Below are 22,692 nucleotides of genomic sequence, written 5' to 3'. Positions count from 1 at the left end.
AGCAGAGCAGTGTGTATAATATATATCACTCAGTAGAACAGGCCTACTCTTTTTATTTGCTTTAGATATCTACAAAGAGTCGTTCTTTTTCTAAAACCATTTAGTGCTTCACATAATAAAATACACAACGGCTGTAGCCTGTTTTAGGAACGGTATGTGTGTGTGTGTGTGGTACAGTGTGTGCGTAGATGCGGACACACACACACACACACACATATATATCTATATGTGTGTGTGTGTGTCCGCATCTGTAGCCTGTTATTGTCTCATTATACTGCACTGTAAAATCCTCCATTATCCAATGGGAATGGACGCTCACATTGCTCTCCGTAATACAATAAAGGGGACATGATCAAATCGGAATATAATGTTCTTTTAAAAAACGTTAACTAAAGGGAACAATCTATTTGACACAGCTGAAGCTCTGGCCTTCCTTAAAAACTAATTTAATCTAATAAAAAATCACAGTTGTATTACCCACAATGCACTGTTTTTTGAGAACAAAAATTCGTAACTAATGCACCATAATACATTCTGACGAAAAATAAAAATTATTATGAATACAAATAAAATAAAAGAAGCCTCCCGCGAGTTACTACAAGCTATAAAGTAGATTTTAAAAACGTTTTATAGAATAAAAGCTCACTGCAGGGACGTTGTAGAAATGTGTGTGTGCACCACGACAAAAGAGCCTCATTCACTTTACATTGGGGTTGTTTGCGTGGTGCAGACACGTAAATGTAACACAGTCTGTGAGTCCACCATGCAATGCGGTGTTAAGGAGTCGTGGTGGAGTCACGCATTCTGGTGAAATCAGCTAGGTTTGACATCACTTATTTTTGCATTTGTTATATTCCCTTTCCAGTGGCACAGCCCCACATAGTGTCACCAGAAAGTATTAAAAATAATGATTACAAAAAAAGGCAACAAATAAATAAAAAATTCATTAAATATATTTTAAGATCATGTTTAATCATCTGATTCGTCTCATTGCTGTTTTAGTATGTGTTCTTCTAATTAGTGTCTACAGTCTATTGAGCTGTTTAGAGCCATGTGGGACAAAACCCTAAGTGAACGGTGACTGTAAAGACTACACTGCGCATGCTCAGAGTATTTTCCTATTTAATGTGTGTGGCAAAAAATAATGACCATAGGGGCACTGAGCTGCCATCCCCACCATACGTCATCTCACATCCTTCAGAGCTGATTAGTGTGGTGTGTGAAGAGGAGGAGAGAGACGCGTCCTAAAACCAGGAAGTAAGCTGCGCATGGCTTCCCTCCACAAAAAAGCAATGAGATTTCTCCATAGGATTTTAGAAAATAGCTCCAAATAAGATCTGTGGGAAATGTAGCTGTTAGATAAATGTACGTTTTGTTCAGCCGGATAATATCCACATGTCTACCCTACTTTTATAATTTTCGAATCATAAATCCATCATTTAGATTTATGATAGACTTTTGAAACTACAAGAAGATAAGGAGGACTTTTACAAAAAAGTAAGAGATTTTTGTCCAGAAGGATAGGCAAATGGACTTCATCTTCAAGTCAAGGTAAGACCACCATTTTATTGAAAATGGGATCTTACTAAGAGAGAACAATTCAATATTTAAATGATAAAATTACATTTTTTGGGTATCCTTCTGTTGAGCTGTCTGTTTAAAATTAATTGAACTAAAAAAGCTTTTAAAAATAATATTATATTTTGATTTAGGTCAAAATATAATAATTGTAAACCTGAAGAGTCAGTGCCAGAGCCTCACCAGCCATGAACCTCACTGCAGAAGCTTACATATAGACATCTGAGTTTTTTGTGCCCCACCACTTTTGTACATAGAGAAACGCCACTGGTGACGCAATGCAAAGTGATGGCACTTCTGTCACGATATTCATTTTATGTCCAGGTTTGGGTGTTTTGCTGTTCTCCCAGTCATGTTTTCCTCCTGGTTTATTCTCTGGTCCTTCTCCCCGTGTTTTTCCTCCTGTCCTTAGTTTCCCTGGTGGGTCTAGTTGTCTGATTGTGTTCACCTGTGGCCCTTGTGTTTCTCCTCCCCTGCCCAGCTGTTTCTCGTCTCGTGATTACCCCTCCCTGTATTTAGTCTGGTCTCTTCCTGTGTTCAGTGTTGGTTCGTCTTTTGTGAGCGAGTTCACCGTGGAGTGTTTTGTTTGTCCATGTGATATGTTGGATAAGAGCCCTTGAAATAAAGGTAGTATCAGTGTTATCTGCGTTTGGGTCCTACCTGCTTCACTCCTCGTATCAACTTCGCTCTCTAACTGAACACAAAACAAGGCAATGTTAAAGCGCCCTTGAGCAGACGAGGCATAAAGTGAATTAAGAATGGTAAAACTGCGCCCCCTGGGTTGTCATTCCTAAATTATGAATGACAGCTTGTGGAAAGTTTGCTAGACTACTGGTTGCATGGCAACTAGGCATATCGCGAGTTGCGGTAATTGGTTAGTACAATAAAGAAAGGATTTGTTTTGGAATTATTTTGTGTTCCGTTTTTTCTTGGGTGGCCCTCAATCCAATATTGGGTACCTAAATTGGCCCTCACTCATCATAACTTTGAGAACCCCTGCTTTACACGGATCAGTCGTCCTGGTCCCTTTGCAGAAAAACAGCCCCAAAGCCTGATGGTCCCACCCCCATGTTTTACAGTAGGTGTTCTTTGGATGCAACTCAGCATTATTTCTCCTCCAAACAGGTCCAGTTGAGTTTTTACCAAAAAGTTCTATTTTGGTTTCATCTGACCATATGACATTCTCCCAATCCTCTTCTGGATCCTCTAAATGCTCTCTAGCAGACTTCAGACGGGCCTGGACGTGTACTGGCTTAAGCAGGGGGACACGTCTGGCACTGCAGGGTTTGAGTCCCTGGCGGCGTAGTGTGTTACTGATGGTAGCCTTTGTTACTTTGGTCCCAGCTCTCTGCAGGTCATTGACTAGGTCCCCCCGTGTGGATTTTTGCTCACCGTTCTTGTGATCATTTTGACCCCACGGGGTGAGATCTTGCGTGGAGCCCCAGATCGAGGGAGATTATCAGTGGTCTTGTATGTCTTCCATTTTCTAATAATTGCTCCCACAGTTGATTTCTTCACACCAAGCTGCTTACCTATTGCAGATTCAGTCTTCCCAGCCTGGTGCAGGTCTACAATTGTTTCTGGTGTCCTTTGACAGCTCTTTGGTCTTGGCCATAGAGGAGTTTGGAGTGTGACTGTTTGAGGTTGTGGACAGGTGTCTTTTATACTGATAACGAGTTCAAACAAGTGCCATTAATACAGTTAACGAGTGGAGGACAGAGGAGGCTCTTAAAGAAGAAGTTACAGGTATGTGAGAGCCAGAAATCTTGTTTGTTTGTAGGTGACCAAATGCTTATTTTACCGAGGAATTTACCAATTCATTCATTAAAAATCCTACAATGTGATTTCCTGGATTCTTTCCCCCCATTCTGTCTCATGGTTGAAGTGTACCTAGGATGAAAATGACAGGCCTCTCATCTTTTTAAGTGGGAGAACTTGCACAATTGGTGGCTGACTAAATCCTTTTTTGCCCCACTGTATACATTATTATTCATTTTAGTAAGCACTGGATAATGGTCACTTCCTACAGTGGCGTTATTCAAAACAAACCATTCACATGTATGAACCAAAGTTTGACACTAATGTCAGATGCAGGCATGAGACTTTCCCCCTGTGTACATCTACTCTTGTGCCATGTCCATCATTAAGGGCGACTGTGGCTGGGAGGGGGTGCGGTCGTCTTTCAACCAGAAGTTTGTGGGTTCGATCCCAGCCCATGCAGTCAACATCTCGATGTATCCTTGGGCAAGATACTTAACCCTGAGTTGCTCCCGATGGCATGGCCAACGGTGTGTGAATGTGTATGAATGTTAGTTCCTAGAGTTAGGTACACTGCTCTGTATGAATGGGTGTGAATGGGTGAACGACATGTAGTATGTAAAGCGCTTTGAGGGGTCTTAAAGACTGGATAAAGCGCTATATAAGTACAGTCCATTTACCATTTACCATTAAGGCATACTAGTTCTTTCCACTATATTTCCGTTACTGTCTGTATGGTTGCTGCCCCATAGACTGTTGTGTGCATTGAAATCACTAGGGATGGGAATTTGAAAGCAAATGGATATTCGAATATTCGACACCCCAAAAAACGGTTAACCGGAATGTACATATCCTATAAAAAAAAATAATTGGGTCAACAAAATAAATAAATACATGTTCAAATAAGTATCGAAACCAAGTCGAATTTGTCAAATGTATTGAACTGGTGATCACAGTTTGACAGAAGGCCTATAGCTTTCATGCTTAACACATCAAAAACCTAGAACAGGGCCTAAGCACAGAATGCAGCTATTCAATAGGCTACTCATTCTTGTTTAAAAATATGAGCATGTCTACATGCTCAGGGGAGATGCGGTGCTGAGGCGATTCACAATCAGGCCAACTGTAGAGAAGACCCTCTCAGCTGGAATGGAGGTTGCAGGTATATATAAGTTTAATTTGGCATAGTGTGCACTCTACACTGCACTCACTAACCTGGTCAAAATATGTCCACACATTACTCCTTTTTGATGCCACGTCTGTGTAGGACTCTTCTTAGAGTGCAAATCATTACCGGACTATGACTGGTAAAATAAGTTGAATACCGGCAAAACTAAATCTCTCCTTTCAACATTTGTTTGTACTTTGCCGCCACACACGGTTGCCAAGCAGCGTTTATTGTAGTTTAGGCTGGCCACTCATGTGTCGCGAGTGTTGACATGGGGCGGGGGAGCACGCTCATGAACTGTTAGCGCCGGAACCTCGCAACGGCTGCGGAACTCATTTGCGCAGCATTTGGGCATAAGATGACAGCAGCCATATAATTTAGCTAGAACTAGCTAGATCTGATGGATTTGGACATTAAACGTGATGCGAGAGAGAGATCAGCACCTGCAGCTCTGCCCGCTGTGAGGGGCCAGTGAGCGAAGCAAAACACATCTTTAGACCTAACACATTGAGCTATGGCACTGTCGTATACATTGAATTACTAAATTTGATAATATGTAATCAACTTAGGCATACCTCCCAGAAATTCGAATACCTGAATAATTTCGATTAATCTTTCCCATCTCTAGTAATCACCACACCAAACTTCCTTCCTATGTTTATCGCCTGCTATTTCTTTAAATATGTCAGTGGTTAGATTTGGACATGGGTTGTATAAATTGATTATCCTAATGTGATCTTGTTTCCTAGGGTTGCAGATTTCCACTATAATACAGTCTCATCAGGAGATTGCACCTCCCTATATACCCACCGTCTTTGAGAAATGACTGCAGGATCTCAGGTATGCAAAGTGGACAGGTAGGCGAGAAAGGCTTTTTTGAGTCTGAGACCAAGGTCCTGAACACAATACGTTTTTAGATGTAAACCTATCATCCGTTAGCAGGTGCCATATTTGAGACACCTCAATAATATAATACATTAACTGTGCTTTACGTGAACCTCATCCTGACACAAGAGAGGACAGCAGGACTGCAATTTCCCGTGTTCAGTGAATGCAACAGAGGTAAGTCACCTGACCAATCAGAGAGTTGCATGGAAATACACGTGTGCTTGTGTCATTCAAGCTCGGCTCTGTGTGTTTAAAGTCACAACATTTTATTAAACAACAATCTGCAGAGAAACTACTCTGCAGATTAATGAACAGTGAAACTCGCTCATGGATTTTAAAGTGAATACTTTAAGAAAAAGTTTTCCCACACTCTTAACACCACTATGGTTTTAAGAGTGTGTGAACACGAAGATGTAATTTGAGATTAGTTGATGTAGTGAACATTTTTCCACACTCTTCACACCAGTACGGTTTTTCTCCAGTGTGAATACGGTGATGTTTTTTGAGACTACTTGATGTAGTGAACGTTTTCCCACACTCTTCACAGCTGTACGGTTTTTCACCAGTATGAATACGTTGATGTGTTATGAGACCACCTGATTGAGTGAAAGTTGTCCCACACTCTTCACACCAGTACGGTTTTTCTCCAGTATGAATACGGTGATGTGATGCGAGAGCATCTGATGTAGTGAACGTTTTCCCACACTCTTCACAGCTGTACGGTTTTTCTCCAGTGTGAATAAGGTGATGTTTTTGGAGATGACTTGATCTAGTGAACGTTTTCCCACACTCTTCACACCAGTACGGTTTTTCTCCAGTGTGAATACGGTGATGTCTTTTGAGATTACCTGGTTGAGTGAACGTTTTCCCACACTCTTCACAGCTGTAAGGTTTTTCTCCAGTATGAATACGTTGATGTGATGTGAGAGCACCTGATGAAGTGAAAGTTGTCCCACACTCTTCACAGCTGTATGGTTTTTCTCCAGTATGAATACGTTTATGTATTTTGAGATAACCTGATGCAGTGAAAGTTGTCCCACACTCTTCACAGCTGTATGGTTTTTCTCCAGTATGAATACGTTGATGTTTTTTGAGAGCACCTGATTGAGTGAAAGTGTTCCCACACTCTTCACAGCTGTACGGTTTTTCTCCTGTGTGAATATGCAGGTGGGTCTTTAAATTTCCAGATGTTGTAAAGGATTTGTCACATTGCTGACAGCTGTGACGTCTCTCTCTTCCTTTCGGTTTCTAGAACAGACAGAGAAAGAGAGAAAGTCAATCGAAAAAGCATAAATACACAAGTTAATACAATAAAAACTCACTTCATATAAACCTTGAGTTAACAAAATACTACTTATCAACTGTTTGTGTTTATTATATTTGTATTATATTTGATACAGTAATATTCTAACCAAAGTATATACCAGACGTGGGGGACTCGAGTCACATGACTTGACTCGCATATTTTTTGACTTGAGACTTGTTTGACTAACATTGATAAAAGACTCGACTTGACTTTGAATTCATGACTTGACTTTGAATTCATGACTTGAGACTTGACTTAGGCGTGAGACAGATGACTCGAAAGGACTTTACTTTTTAAAATAAAATATTTGCATTGTACTAAGCACCTAGAGGGCAATGAAAAAAAAAAAGAGAGTATCTCGTTCGCAGGAGAAAGTAGGAAGTGGAGCGCACAGGAGACAGCCGTTTCATTGCAGACTGTTATGTTTATGTGGGGAAATACATACATTATTTGAGATATATTTCAAACTCGGACTTCATTTTAGGGACATTTCGGCCAGGGGTGTAGAGTTATTTGTTCAAGCACCGGATCGGCAAAACATTAGAGTCTGTGAACCAGTCTGCCTTGACCTATGTATTCATGTCTGTGACTTATTATCTGCTGCCCACAGCTGTTTTATAGAAGAAAAACCTCCTTCATTTCATGAAATCTCGGCAGCACCAGGAGGCAGTAACGTGTAACTCAGCAGAATCTCAGAAGAGCAGCACCAGCTGCAAAGAGCTATGACTTACTCCAACACTTGTCTGGCCATTCAACTTTCCAAGACACACCTGAGTGACAGCACGAACAGGTATGGCGAGGAGACCCGGCCTCTACGCTGCTACAGCCACCAGGCTATGCTAGAGCTACAATGCGATCGGCTTCCTACGAATACACCAAGCCACCTGTGCTCTTCGATATTAGATGAAATCCCTCGGGAGCCGCTTAGAAATACCAGGAAAAAGAGATGAGGAAGGAGGGGAGGCGTTCAGAATCGCCTACGCCGGATATTCAGCCGGCCACCACTTCCATCCATCATTCTCACAAACCTGCGCTCATTGAGCAACAACGTGGACACACTAAGGACATACACAAGGTACTGTCATGAGTTTCTTGAGGCCTCTTTATTATGTTTCACGAAAAGTTGGCTACAATCTACAAAGCCTGAATCTCTTTGAAGTACCCGGACTCACCCTTGTTCGAGCAGACAGTGATGCGAACTCGGGGAAAACCAGAGGAGGCGGTATTTGTGTGTAAGGCAAGGCAAGTTTATTTATATAGCACTTTTCAACACAAGGCTATTCAAAGTGCTTTACAAAAAATGAAAGACATTAAGAAAATGGCATTTAAAATAAGCATTAAAAGAAAAAATACATGGATAAAAGTTACAGTGCAGTCTAAGATATGAATAGTTCAATTAAAAGCAGCGACAAAAAGAAAGTAGTCAGAGTTGCAGCGGACCTGCAGGTTTCTGGGAGTTTGTTCCAGATATTTGGAGCATAATAACTGAACGCTGCTTCTCCATGTTTAGTTCCGACTCTGGGGACAGAAAGTTGACCAGTCCCTGAAGACCTGAGAGATCTGGATGGTTCATAATTTAGCAGGAGGTCAGAAATGTATTTTGGGCCGAAACCATTCAGTGCTTTATAAACCAGCAGCAGTATTTTTGAAATATATTCTTTGACACACAGGAAGCCAGTGTAAAGACTTCAGATGAGATACACTTTCTTAGTGTTAGTGAGGACTCAAGCAGCAGCGTTCTGAATTAGCTGCAGCTTTCTAATAGATTTTTTAGTGAGACCTGTGAAGACACCATTGAAGTAGTCGAGTCTACTGAAGATAAAAGCATGGACAAGTTTTTCCAAATCCTGCTGTGACATTAGTCTTTTAATCCTAGATATATTCTTTAGGTGATAGTAGGCTGATTTAGTAACTGTTTTAATGTGACTGTTGAAACTCAGGTCAGAGTCCATGACTACACCTAGATTTCTGGCTTTATCTGTTGTTTTGAACATTGCAGACTGAAGCTCAGCGCTAACTTTTATACGTTCTGCCTTGGCTCCAAAAACCATTACCTCAGTGTTATCTTTGTTTAATTGGAGAAATGCACTTACTCAGTGTTTGAATTAGAGCATAGTCTCCTGGTGAAATTGTTACGTAAATGGGCGTGTCATCCGCATAGCTATGGTAACTTATTTTGTTGTTCTTCATTATCTGAGCCAGTGGTAGCATGTAGACGTTAAAGAGAAGAGGCCCCAAGATGGAGCCTTGAGGTACCCCACATGTCATATTTGTCAACTCAGATGTGTATACCTATAGAAACAAAGTTGTTTCTGTCCTTTAAGTAGGATTCAAACCAATTTAGATCTGTTTCCGAAAGTCTCACCCAGTTTTCCAGTCGGTCTAGTAATATGTTGTGGTCAACAGTGTCAAACGCAGCACTGAGATCTAATAATACTAACACTGAAGTTCTGCCACTGTCTGTGTTTAAGTGGATGTCATTGAAGACCTTTACAAGAGCAGTCTCAGTGCTGTGGTTTAGACGAAAGCCTGACTGGAACACATCAAAACAGTTATTTAAATGCTAGAAATTACTCAACTGTTGAAAAACAACTTTTTCAATGATTTTACCTAGAAATGGGAGGTTTGATATGGGCCTGTAATTGTTCATTACTGAAGCATCTAGATTATTCTTTTTTAAGAGCTGTTTAATGACTGCAGTTTTCAGGGCCTGTGGAAAAATACCTGAGTGAAGAGATTTGTTTACTATATGAAGTAAATCTGAGGCCATGAAAGGCAAAACATCTTTGACAAATCCTGTTGTGTCATGGTGTTTGAATTGATATTAGTTGGACACAAAGACAACACATTTGCTGTTCCTGATGCAGAGGCACTGACTGATTTTCTGAATGTTGTCAGTGAAAAAGGAGGCAAAATCATTGCACGCCCTGGTGGATAGAAATTCAGAGGCTACTGACACTGGGGGGTTAGTTAGTCTGTCGACGGTAGCAAACAAGGCACGTGCGTTGTTTTTGGTAATGATGTCAGAGAAGAACGATTGTCGTGCGTTTTTCAATTCCAAATTATAAAGGCCACTCTTTATAGATTTCAAAGTGAACCTGGAGATTTGTTTTTCGCCACCTGCGTTCAGCTTTTCGACATTCTCTTTTTTCTGTTTTAACAGTTATGGCCTTTCTCCATGAAGATATTTTCTTGCCAGTCACTTCCTTTACCTTAATTGGAGCAATGGCATCTATAACATTTTTAATTTTTGAATTAAAATGATCTACTAGCTCATTTACTGAGATTTTAGCAGGGGCAAGTGTGGAAAAAAGATTCTGAGTAAACATTTCCCTAGTATTTTCAGTTAAATATCGCTTTGTGGTTACCTCTTGTTGAACATTTTTGTTAACAGAAATAGAGCTCTCAAAGAAAACACAGGAATGGTCAGAGAGTGCAACATCAGTCACCACCAGAGATGGGGTCGTTACTAAAAAAAAAGTAATATATTACATATTACTTAAAAAAAAAAAAAAGTAATACATTACACTACTTCGTTACTCTCTACATAAAGTAATTCGTTACTTTACTCGCAGGGCCGGCCCGCCCCTCCCTTCAGGCAGATCACGCAGACTGCTAAAGTTTCAAATGTTCTCTTTAGTTCAGTTTCCATTGTCGCATAAGACTGATCCAGATAGCTCCTGAATGTTTTCATATCTGACCATGGCTGTCCTCTGTCTCCTGCCATCTGTATATTTTGCGCAGTCTATCTCTGCTCACGCTGTTGCGTCAGCGTGTTCTCCTGCGTGTTGGCCATGTGTTGCACTGGAGCCAGACTGGAGCACACCGCAAAGACTTCAGCCGAGCACGTACGAACTGCGCATGCATAAGTGGCAATAACTCTCCTTACCAGCAGGCGGCGGTAGTGTGTATTCTTCATTCAAAACAGGCAACAACCGGAAAACAGAGAAGAAGAACAGACTGATATAAACAACCAACAAATAGCGTGTGCGGTAGCTCCACCTGTGTTCCACATGTGTTCTTTGCGAATTAGCTATATTTTGTTATTCTTAATGCTTGTCATTCACACGTTGAGAAAAGACGGACTCCACCGCCCGGACCTAACGGAGCCGCAGTGGGCTAGCTCCGGGACACCGGCTGGAGCTAGCCCCCTGCGGCTCCATTAGCTCCTTTATAGCCATAGACTATAAAAGTCTTACCCAAGACTGAATCATAAACTAAAATGTAAATGTATGTATAAAGGGTTACGTCCTTAAATGGCTAATAAGTAGCAAGCTAAGCTACCAAGCACACAAACACCTGCGAACGGGGTTAACATGTATAATATTATAATTTTAGACTTCTTGGAAGTTCTGTTCGTACATTCAAGGGCACAGCACAACATTTTAATTGTCTGGTATTTGTAACAATATTCCCTAAAAGGCACAATCACCACGAACACGGCTAAAGGGTCAAGTACAGTAACTACAACTAACTAACGTTGTAGCCTCTATGGTTGTAGCCTAGCAGAGTGGACAAGTTGCTGTTAGCTGACAGTGAGACATGTACATGTCCATCAAAGTGACCACGCCCTAATTTATGCAAAAGCTTTAAGGCTTAATATTAATTAAACCGATGAGTTGAGAAAAAATTCATCCCCCACACAGTAGTCATGAAGGGGGAATCTAACTATACACAGAATATGGTTTTTTGAACCACGATGTAAACATGTTTATTTCTGCTGTAAAGTAGGGCATTTTAACATGGGGGTCTATGGAAATTGCTCCCTTCTGCAGCCTGCTCCTACTGGCCACTAGATGAACTGCAGTGTGTGGCACTTCCTTATTGGCGTCCTGGCTCTTCCCCAGAGTTTGCCGCTTGGTCAAAACTAGCATTGTGATCCATGTTTATTCATACGTTAGACCGGCCGCTCTCCCCCATGTTACGTCACACGCGGGAGGTCACGTGCGGAGGCTATTTTATGCGGAAATGAAAATGTCTTACAAAAACAACACCAGATGTCACTGGAGTGTATATTTCTGTATATAATTTTTGAAAATCTAGGCATGGATATTCAAGTGTACTTGAACGGCATCCGTTTGTTTTAGTCAAGATTATGCTAAAATATACTTTTCCCAACTATATTTAAGTTCCCTACGAAGAGCAAACATTCAACTTTGAAAATTCCGAGTTTATTTCCATAAATTCCCATGGAAAATGTCCATCTTTGAAAATTCCCGGAATTTTGCAACCCTAATAATAACACGGGAGAAATGAGCGGAAGCGCTCTCTTTTCCTCTCTCCCTCTCCTGACAGCCTGTCAGTATCTCATGCAGCTCACTGATCCAGTAATGAGTGACCCGACAATGAAGAATAAATATATGTATATCTAGTGTAGCTAGTTCCAGAGGTAGATCAAATAGCTAAGTGTGTCAGGTCTAACTCTTGTGTGTTTTGCTCCGCTTACCGGTGCGGCGGGCGGAGCTGCAGGATTTCAGCTTCACGTTGCATACCACTATTTTACTGTCTTTTTCGGACATCTTAAAATACTGCCAGACCGGTGAAGCCATTCTGGCGAGTTTGTTTTGCCGCACAGAGAAAAGTGTCATGTATTTTACGTAATGCGATCGGCATGTTTAGAGAGCACCGATCAATCGGTAGAGAGTGAGTATCGGCCGATCTCGATCGGAGACCGATCGATCGGAGCATCCCTAAAGACTATATTAACTTCTGTGTTCCCACTAAAGAAATACAAATCTATCCAAGTAATGAATCATATGTGACTAACGACATTAAAAAAAGTTATAAAAACCAGGAAAATAGCTATGGGAGCACTTAGACAGAGAAATAACTGAAAGTCAAATTGAGGGAATCAAAACTGGCACACAGAGAGCTTTTGGGAAATGCTTTTAAAGCCAAAGACCCCAAAAAAGTGTGGGACACCATGAGAACCATGACAGGAAGGACCTCTTCAGCTAAACCTATTGTGACGGACAAGACATACTTGATCCATACCAATTTGCCTATAAGCAAGGGGGTGGTACTGTTGCTACTCTGGTTCATATCATCACTAAACATTTAGATAAACGTCACACCTATGCAAGAGCGCTCTTCCTAGACTTCTCAGCAGCAACACAATACAAGCAGACATCTTGGTGTCAAAAATGGCCAAAATTGAAGTAAATCCATACCTGATTTACTGGTATGCCGCTTTCCTCACCAGGAGAGAGCAACTTGTGAAGGTTAACAAAACCCTGTCATCTGCCATCACAACCAATGTAGGGGCCCCCCAGGGCCGCGGGAGTTCAGCTGTGCTCTTAGCTTCTTTTAGCTTCTTTTGATGACTTTACTGAGCTGCTGTCTATAGTGTGTTTTGACTTTGACCATCTAGTCAGTGTTGGTGATTTTAACATCCATGTTGACAACCCCCAGGACAGAGGGGCTGTCTTGATAACTATGGACTGACTCAGCATGTGACGGAGCCCGCTCAAAATAAGGGGCACACTGGACTTAAGGATCTCAAGGGGTCTGAATATCTCTGAGGTTGTGGTGACTGATGTTGCGCTCTCTGATCATTCCTTTGAGAGCTCCATTTCTGTTGACACAAATGTTCAAAAAGAGGTAACCACAAAGCGATATTTAACTGAAAATACTAGGGAAATGTTTACTCTGAATGTTTCTTCCACACTTGCCCCTGCTAACATCTCAGTAAATGAGCTAGTAGATCATTTTAATTAAAAAATAAAGATGTTATAGATGCCATTGCTCCAACTAGGGTAAAGGAAGTGACTGGCAATAACATATCTCCATGGAGAAAGGCCATGACCGTGAGAACAGAAAAAAGAGTGTTGAAAATCTGAACGTAGGTAGAGAAAAACAAATCTCCAGGTTCACTTTGAAATCTATAAAGAGAGACTTGGCCTTTATCATTTGGAATTGAAAATTGCACGACAATCTTTCTTCTCTGACATCATTGCCAAAAACAAAAACAACGCACGTGCCTTGTTTGCTACCGTCGACAGACTAACTAACCCCCCAGTGGCAGAAGCCTCTGAACTTCTATCCACCAGGGCCTGCAATGACTTTGCCTTCTTCAATGACAACATTCAGAGAATCAGACAAGAAGTCAGTGCCTCTGCATCAGGAACAGCAAATGTGTTGTCTCTGTGTCCACCTAAAATCAATTCAGACACCATGACACAGTTCCATCAGATTAATGATAAAAACAGTGTGCGAAAAAGTACACGTCCCACCGTCCAGGACGTGTTATTTACAATATCGGACAAGTAGATCTTTCAATTGACTTGTCCGGCGGACAAGTGACGTTTTTCGCCCTGATTTCTTGACAAATTATTGATACATTCAGTTTACAAAAGGCAGAACTCATTCACAAATTGTACGTGTCCTCCATTGTTCGTTTAGAAATGTAGTTTCGGTTCTGCTTGTCGATTCCTAAGGAAATGCATCTCGCCGCTTTCTGTACAGTTAACGGGGCGGGCGGAGCGGAGCGGGAAGTGTAGCACAGTGGCAGGGTTGGGAAGCAAAACTCGGTTCCGAGTAGGAACAAATAACAATTGCCCGGTACCGGGATTAATAAGAGTTGTGAGGACAGGAGGCGAGGCCGAGCCCCGCGGACTGCAGCTCTCTCATATGCTCCGTATCAGCTGATCGCTGCACCGTGCAGCTCAGCGTCTCTCTCTCTCTCTCTCTCTTTCTACACACAGCGGACCCGCTGCCCGTTTAACACTAGAACCGCCAGAGGTCGCTGTATACCTAAAACCGCCAACGGGTAAAATGTACCCGCTATTGATTTTCAAGGTACAATGTTCATTTATTTATCATACAGAACAGTGAGTTTTGATCGCACAGGGATGAAACTTATACCAATAGAATCTGTGGACTCTCAGCTTTTCACATGACATAGTTTGTGCAGATAACATGAAGCATAAAATATCGCTAAGAGTGCTGATTTAAACGCTTGTGTTTTGTTTAGGTACAAATCTCTCTATCTCTCTCTATCTATCTATAACTATCTATCGATCTGTAATCTTCTGTTCGATGGACATATAATTGTCTACATAAACAGACGACGCGGACTACTTCTCTCATTCCGAGTGTCCATCTTTATTCAACTGGCACGTAACCTGCACACATGCATTACGTCCTCAACGTGAGCTCAGTCATCCAAGATCTTGTATTCTCCAAGATGTTACACTATCTAGCTCTCTATCCATCTATCTCTCTATCTATCTATAAGGAACCGCAGTAGACAAAAGGCGTTGCTATAGCAACACGTCATGTTTACGCTGCATTTTCTATGAGGTAAATATTACCTGCTGGCGGATATAGGTATAAATGGCATTTTTTTTTTTAAATCTGACTTCATATTGACAATTGTTAACAACAGAGGGTGCTACATAACACACTTTCAGGAAAAGTCACGGACTGGGAGACTTTAATATGTTATTGAAAAAAAGTTACACACAATCAAAAAACAGCTGCGGGTAAAATGTACCCGTTGGCGGTTCTAGTGTTAATGGCCGCATCTTTGTCAAACTTTCTTATTTATTTTTCTGGCTTAGTTTCAACCAAAATAGACTAATGCTAATAATAGTAATAGTATTAATCATTGTAAATGGCCATTGGTCACACCACCAGTTTGTTTTAATGTAAACTTGGAGGAAGCCTGCATGCATTGCAGAGCAGACTGCTGCTGCAGCACACACCGACCCCCCCCTCCCTCACACGTGCGACTAAAGATGGCAGGTAAAAAGTGTTCCTCCTCGTGGAATTACTTCGAACTTACAAGTCCAAAGGAAGTGAAATGCAAGCTCTGCGAAAAGACGTTGGTATATCATAGCTCAACCTCCACAATGCGTTCGCATTTGAGTGTGAAGCACGCCAAAGAGATTACAAAGAAAGACGCAGCACAGCCGGCCATTACCAACTTCACGTCAAGGCCATGTCGTTGTGATGCGCTAATCACCAATATGCTAGTGAAGGACATGCTGCCAATACGTTTCGTGGAAGGAGGGGGTTTCCTTAAGCTTATGGCATGCGTGGAACCAGAGTACAGGGTCCCGGGCCGTACTACAATGACCACACGTATTGAAAAGCTGTACAAGGATAAGGCAGAAGATCTGCGCAGAAGCTTGTCAACTGTCTCAAAGGTGTCGATAACCACCGACGGGTGGACAGCACTCACAACAGAATCGTACGTTACCATAACCTGCCATTACATCGACAGTGAATGGGAGATGAAGAGTGCGGTTCTACAGACCCGTGCAACGCCCGAGCGGCACACGGCAGAGAATTTAGCCGAGGGGCTCCGCAGTGCTACCGAGTCCTGGGGGATACTGGAGAAAGTGACTGCGTGAGTATATGACAACGCGAGCAATGTCACTCTCGCCAATAATGAGTACTTGGATTGGGATTCAAGTCCATGTTATGCCCATACACTCCAACTTGCAATCAATGATGGATTCAAGCTGAAGGCCATCCATCATATTGTCGCTGGTGCCAGTCGACTTGTGTCACATTTCCACCACAGCACAGTAGCAACACAGGCGCTGTGTCAGAAACAGGTTTGTTTGTTTCTTTGTTTGCACTCCCTTTCTTTTTCATTTTCTTTTTTATGGAAGTAACAAAAATGATAGAACTTGCATACAAACACGTTTTTGCTTCTTTTCTTTTACTTAAAACTGTGATGTGACAAAGCTAATTCTGATTATGTTTCAGGTTGATCAAACACTGCCAGTTCACCGCCTGATACAGTACTGCCGTACAAGGTGGAATTCCATGTACGACATGTTTGATCGCCTGCTGGAGCAGCGCTGGGCTGTTGCTGCGGTTCTTTCTGACCGAAGTGTCACAACTCTGTCAGACGCTAGGACCCTTGACCTAGCCGATGACAGCTGGATCGTGATGGAAGAGATGCTGCCGGTGTTACGCTCCCTGAAATGGGCTACTACTGCCCTGTGTGGAGAGTCAGGGGTTTCCAGCTCCATGATTTATCCTGTCACAGCAACTTTGCTGACCAAACACCTGCCTGTTGCTCCAGGAGAGTCTAAAAAGGTTGCGGAGTACAAGCAAACCGTGTCTGTGTCACTGAAACGGCGACCGAAACCCGACAGAGTGGAGAGTGCCAAGAACGTTCCGTTCATCGCATCGTTTCTTGACCCACGGCATAAACATCTGAAGTTTGCTAACGATGCGCTCAGGGATGCTGTCAAGGCCAGAGTCAAGGAGCTGCTTTCAGCTTTAGGAGCAGACGCCAGACCAGAGATCACCGAGGACTCCTCCTCCTCCTCTGAGTCAGCGAGGGGGTCTGCAGCGACCAAGAGACCACGTTACGACAACAAGTCAGCAATGCTAACATTGTTTGGAGAAGAATACCACGCGGAGGAACCTGTAACTCCTGAAATGGAGTTAAGTCACTACTGTGATGAAAAGTGCATCGCTCCCCATTTGGATCCCCTCGATTGGTGGAGAGTAAATGAGACGAAGTACGGAAGGTTGGCAAAACTTGCGAGGTCATATTTGTGTGTGCCGGCCACATCTGTGCCCTCGGAAAGGGTTTTCTCGGCGGCAGGACTAATCCTTAACCGGCTGCGCTCTCGGCTACACCCTGACCACGTTGACCAGCTCATCTTTTTGAACAAGAACAACTAAATAGTAAGACGTTTTGTTGTTGCAAGTGAAGCTTTAATTTGTATTATTTGGAGCCTAATTTCTATAGCCTAAAAGACTCACTCGCTACTGTTTGTTAATGTTCAATACAATAGGCCTACTGTTATTTATAGACTATAATGCCATTTTGATTTATTATTTCGATGCATAAGCAAGTGATGCTATTGTTAACTGATTACTGCATTATTATTTATTCGTGATTGTTAACTAGGCTATGAAGGTGAAATTGTACGGCCTATTGTTCTAGTGCCTGCCATTGACTTTTTTTTGAAGATGCGAGATGCACGCACACACAATAGGCTATTTATTGAATGTATTTAAATGCTGCTTATTAATACAGGCTACATGATGGTGGTTTATTTTTTGTTATTGTCTAAAGTGCCTGCCATTGCCTTTATTTGAAGATGCGCGCACAATTTATTTATTGCAATGCTGCTATTATTAATAATAGTCTATAGCCTGTATTAATAATAGCATTGCAATAAATAAATTGCTATAATAATATGTATTGCAATACTGATATTATTAATACAAGCTGTAGCCTGTATTTAATAATGGCAGTATTGCAATAAATACATTGTGCGCGCATATCGCATCTCCAAATAAAAGCAATGGCAGGCACTTTAGAAAATAACAAAAAATAAACCAACATCATGTTGATGAAGGCTTATTTGTCGTTTATTTGTTTGTACTGTTAAACATGATCCAGTAAAGAAAACAACAGAATTCTTTTTGTCTGAGTTTTTTTTTGGGGGGGGGGGGGGGGGGGGGGGGGGCGAATAATCGATTATTATTCGCCAGGGCTGCCGAATAATCGATTTTGATCATGGTCGGTTTCTGGCAACCCTAATAGGTAGGCCAGGCTCACTTGATCCTGCGTTTCCAATACAGTTTAGAAACTGGGGCAGTAACTATAGAAACGCAGTGTAGGCGGAGCCGTGACGTCATCTTCAATGTGAACCACAAAACCAACATCAGCTGTTAGTGTTAGCCCTCAGAGCTCACAGCTCCTCGTATCTGTTCAGAAACTAGACACAAGTGAAACAAGTCCAAACCACAGACTGCCTGTGTCATGGCGAATACAGTCGCTGGTTTATTTATGTCTGTAAGCCGTTGTTGTGAGTGTGGACGGTCGGAGCATATACTGCGTTAGCTTAGCCGATCTCCATTCAGAAAACACACATTTTAAAAGGTTTCTCGTCTGCCGTCTGTCTGCAGACTTGTAAAGCAAACAGATATTGTTCTAAACTGTATTAAAGTAAACAGGTATTATCTTGAACTGTATTGAAGTGAACATGTATTATTTGGGACTGTTTTTAAGTAATCCTATATATATATATATATATATATATATATAAATAAACCTTCTTACATACACTTTCCCAGACACCCTGACAAACACACACACACACCCACACACACACACCCCCTGTCCAAGATATCAACACACACACACATACACTTCCTCTTTACCAAACGCACACACATGTCCTTTTCAAGGTTCTTTTTGGGGCCAATGTTTGATACTAATATATCTGTGTACAATGTTTGATTGTTTGAGAAAGAATAGTTTGTGGGAAACCTTCCCTGGGAAATTAAAGGAGTAGAATCCAGTGGAAGATAAGAAGTGACTCTCCGCCCCAAAAAGGTTCATATATACTGTTGTTTATTCATGCCAAATGCCCCCTGTTGCTGACTGGCCGGTCCCGATACCTGTATCGCACGGCAGTGGAGCGGGGAGCCCGGAGTGCTCCGTTACAGGGCACTCTGTATTTTCGTATTTTTACCATTAAAATCAGATTATTGTTATAACTTGTATGCCGGTGTTTTGAACTCCTTTTCTTATTAATCTGACCAGGCTCATCTAAACGGACGGCGCGGCGCAGAGCTGGGCTTTAAGCCACCACAACTGAGTCTGCTCCTACACTTGTCAAAGCATTAATTCATGGTTTTTACTAACCGGTATCAGGATGTTGTTACTTTGGCAAAACTGCTCCACCTGTTAGAAATCTGCTCAAAGATTGTTGGTCACCCTGCCAGAGACTTTCTGACTCACAGACCATAATAACCTGAGAGGCTGTCCAACAGCATCATCTGGGACCCAAAGCATGCTCCAACAGAGAATCTGAACTGCTACCATCTGATGGAGATTCACTGAAGTCAGCCTGAAGCATCCTTTGTGCTCCAGTCAGTCCTCTCAGGGAACACAGAGCTGCAGATCAGATGCAGGCTGAAGGCTCTTTGAGCAGCTCTCACTGGTCCTGCTGTTATGTTACATGTTAGTTGTTTGTTTCTCATGTATTGTGTTTGTCTTATGTGTCTATGTTGACGTTACACATGGAGCTGCTGTGATGCAAGTCACATTTCAGACTTGATCTGACAACTAAAGAATCGTAGACAACAACGTTCTAACCTCCATCTAACCATATTGTGCATTCATATTGTATATTTCAAACGGGTTGTGATCTTTCATTTGGGGATAACAGTGTTAGGCATTCGTGAGGTGCAACAACGTGAACGTGAACCTTTCTGTTGGCTGCTTGTTAGCAGACCCTCCACGCGATAGCAGAGCGAACAGGTACAGCCAGCGAGGGATCATTGTCCACTAGTAAATCGATTGCAGATGGCGTCGTGCTCGCGGACGGATACAAAAATAATAATGAATGGGTCGGGAAATATCCTTTGGTGGCCGTTAAACCTGGGCGGCCCAAGTGAAGGCTCTGTGAGGGAAACCCTGGACTTGAATTTTGAATTGAGCCGTCCCTTACAGATACCAACTCTTCACGTATTAGTGATGGGAATCCCGGCTCTTTTTAGTGAGTCGGATCATTTGGCTCGGCTCACTAAGAAGAGCCGGCTCTTTCGGCTCCCAAGCGGCTCTTCGTGTTACCACAGTTTACCAGAGCCTCAGTTTCGCCGCTGCGAGGCTCCGGCGCTCGCAGTTCACGCGCGTGCTCCACTAGCACAGGAACACGCTTTGCTGGCGGTGAAAAGAATCCCACCAGACTCCTTTGCCCCTCCAGCAGAGGGATGTCCTTCTCCTGTTTCCTCATTTCAAGCGATAAAAACTCTTCTGGACGCCCTCGGCTCGAGTCCAGGGCATTCCGAGCTGAATAAGGGCGTCAAATGACGGCAAGACGCCCGCCTGGCGGAAACGCTGGAATTAGGAATATATTGTGATGAAGTGCACACTGACCTGAGCTCCAGGGGTCTCCTTGTTCTCCTCCATGCTGCTCTCAGTGCTCCTTCTCCGGCTGGGTCTCTGAAATAATCAACACAACTACAGCTGACACAAAACAAGACAACTCAATACAACCGACAGACACAACAAAACTAATCCACAGCTACTTCGTAGGTTCATAGCAGAGGTGAGAAGTAACCAAGTACATTTACTCAAGTACTGTACTTAAGTACTATTTAGAGGTACTTTTACTTTACTTGAATATTTCCATGTAATGCTACTTTGTCTGCAACAATAGGAGACAGTAATAAAGCTGCTTCTCTGAAGAGGAGAAACTCACAGCTCCAGGACTCTAAGTCAGGAGGAGACTAGAAACAACAAGTCAATAAACTGAGGCTTCATCCTGTAACATAAAGGAGTTACCTCACAGAAACCAGTATGCTAACGGCAATAAAGAAGAGTTACCGTATTAACACAATATGCTGAAGGCACAAGGGGAGCGTTTACTCAAACTAAACGGTATGCATATAACTTATGAATATACTGTGGGATAAATAATGTACTCAAACTAAACGTGTGTAATGCCTGAAAACACTTCTGCTGTGACACAATCATTTCTCAGTTTAAGGTAAAAAAGTATTTAAATAAAGTATATCTATTTATCTAATGAGCTGAACCGTCGCTTAGCTTAGCGCTAGCTGCTAACTGAAGAACCCCATTCATTTCAATGGGAAAAATGCTGCGTCACAGAATTGCGATGCTAACAAGCATATATTTAAAACTATATCTATGGTAAAGAGCACCATCACAACAACTCAAACTGTCTTAAAGACAACTGGTGTAATAAATAACTAAAATAAAGTCAGCTTAGCATTACAAATCAACTGTTCCTCACCCAGAACCGAACTGGAATAATAACTGTAGCTGTTAGCTGTTAGACTTTAGCGGGTAGCTTTTAGACTTTAGCTTTTAGCCTTTATTTAAAGATAATTTGAGACTGTTTTTGGCGCACATTTCACACGTTTTTTTGTGAGTTTCTTTCTTCCAATATTACAGCTGTGTTAAATAAGATAACTTCTGATTCGTGATTAACTGTAAACTAAGCTAAGAGGTGTAAATACACTTAATGAAACCTCTGCGTGTGTTTAATCCACTCACCTCTTCTTCTTGTTCTTCTCTCGGTTTTTGTCGGATTGCAAAGAACTTTAAAATCACGCCCATCTACTTCCTTCTTTTTCTTCTTCTTCCGTGTTTATTGGCAAACCAACCTGTAGGTGCATTACCGCCACCAACTGGACTGGAGTGTGGACAAGAGACTAAGCAGAAGACAAAGAACCAAAACTCTAGATTATTTTAAATGTATCAATTTCTCTTAGAAATGTAATAATCTCTCAATATATATTGCCTGATGTTTTCCCTAACAGCCCTGATAGCGACAAGTCATGGCATTTTGCTTTCTCCAGTGTCTGGAAAAGCACATTTCTCTGAGTACTATATTTCCTGCAAAGCAGTAAAACATGCTCAACAGTTCCTGGCTGGCTGCAGTGTATACACTTTCCGGTTGGATGCTTTCCTATTATACTTAAAGTATGATTGAGACCTGTATGACCTATTCTCATCCGAGAAATGACATTTTCCTCCCTTCTTTTAAACCCACCTTCCTTCCATCCCCCACATACCTTTGCATTTTATAAAGATGTCTTCCTGTATCACTAAGGTCCCAATGATCTTGCCATGTTGTTTGTGCATATTTCTGAATGAATGTTTGAACCTCTGCTTTGCTGAGTGGAACTTCTATGTCTATGTTCATACTTCTGAGTGTTTGTTTGGCCAGAATATCCCCCTGTTCATTACCCTCCACACCAACATGAGCAGGAACCAGATGAAACGAGTTGCTATGCCTTTTATTTGCATTTTATATAACATTAGAAATACTTCATTTATTATGTCCGTTCTAGAGGAAGATCTGCCTGATCGTATACTCGATAATGCTGAAAAGCTGTCAGATGCAATTACACTGTTATGTATTTCTTTCTCCTCTATCCATTTCAATGACGACACAATGCCAACAGCTCTGTGGTGTATACTGACACATGGTCTGTTACCCTTTTCTCTATATGTGTATTCCTCACTGGGATATAAGCT

General features: G+C 41.9%; 1 protein-coding gene across 1 annotated transcript; it reads right to left on the bottom strand.

Annotated features, from left to right (window-relative positions):
• Positions 1–5,641: 5,641 nt before the first annotated feature.
• On the bottom strand, positions 5,642–21,792 carry LOC139434676 (zinc finger protein 479-like). The gene is made up of 3 exons (XM_071204570.1): positions 21,706–21,792; positions 20,563–20,628; positions 5,642–6,640 (listed from the first exon to the last, which is right to left on the bottom strand). Exons 1-3 carry the CDS (start codon positions 21,766–21,768, stop codon positions 5,774–5,776), a joined length of 996 nt encoding a protein of 331 aa, XP_071060671.1. The 5' UTR covers positions 21,769–21,792; the 3' UTR covers positions 5,642–5,773.
• Positions 21,793–22,692: the final 900 nt, after the last annotated feature.

Source organism: Pseudochaenichthys georgianus, chromosome 10 (genome assembly GCF_902827115.2).
Source record: "Pseudochaenichthys georgianus chromosome 10, fPseGeo1.2, whole genome shotgun sequence".
NCBI lineage: Eukaryota > Metazoa > Chordata > Actinopteri > Perciformes > Channichthyidae > Pseudochaenichthys > Pseudochaenichthys georgianus.
Note: the sequence above shows the minus strand (reverse complement) of the source record. Positions and strands in the feature narration are given on the sequence as shown.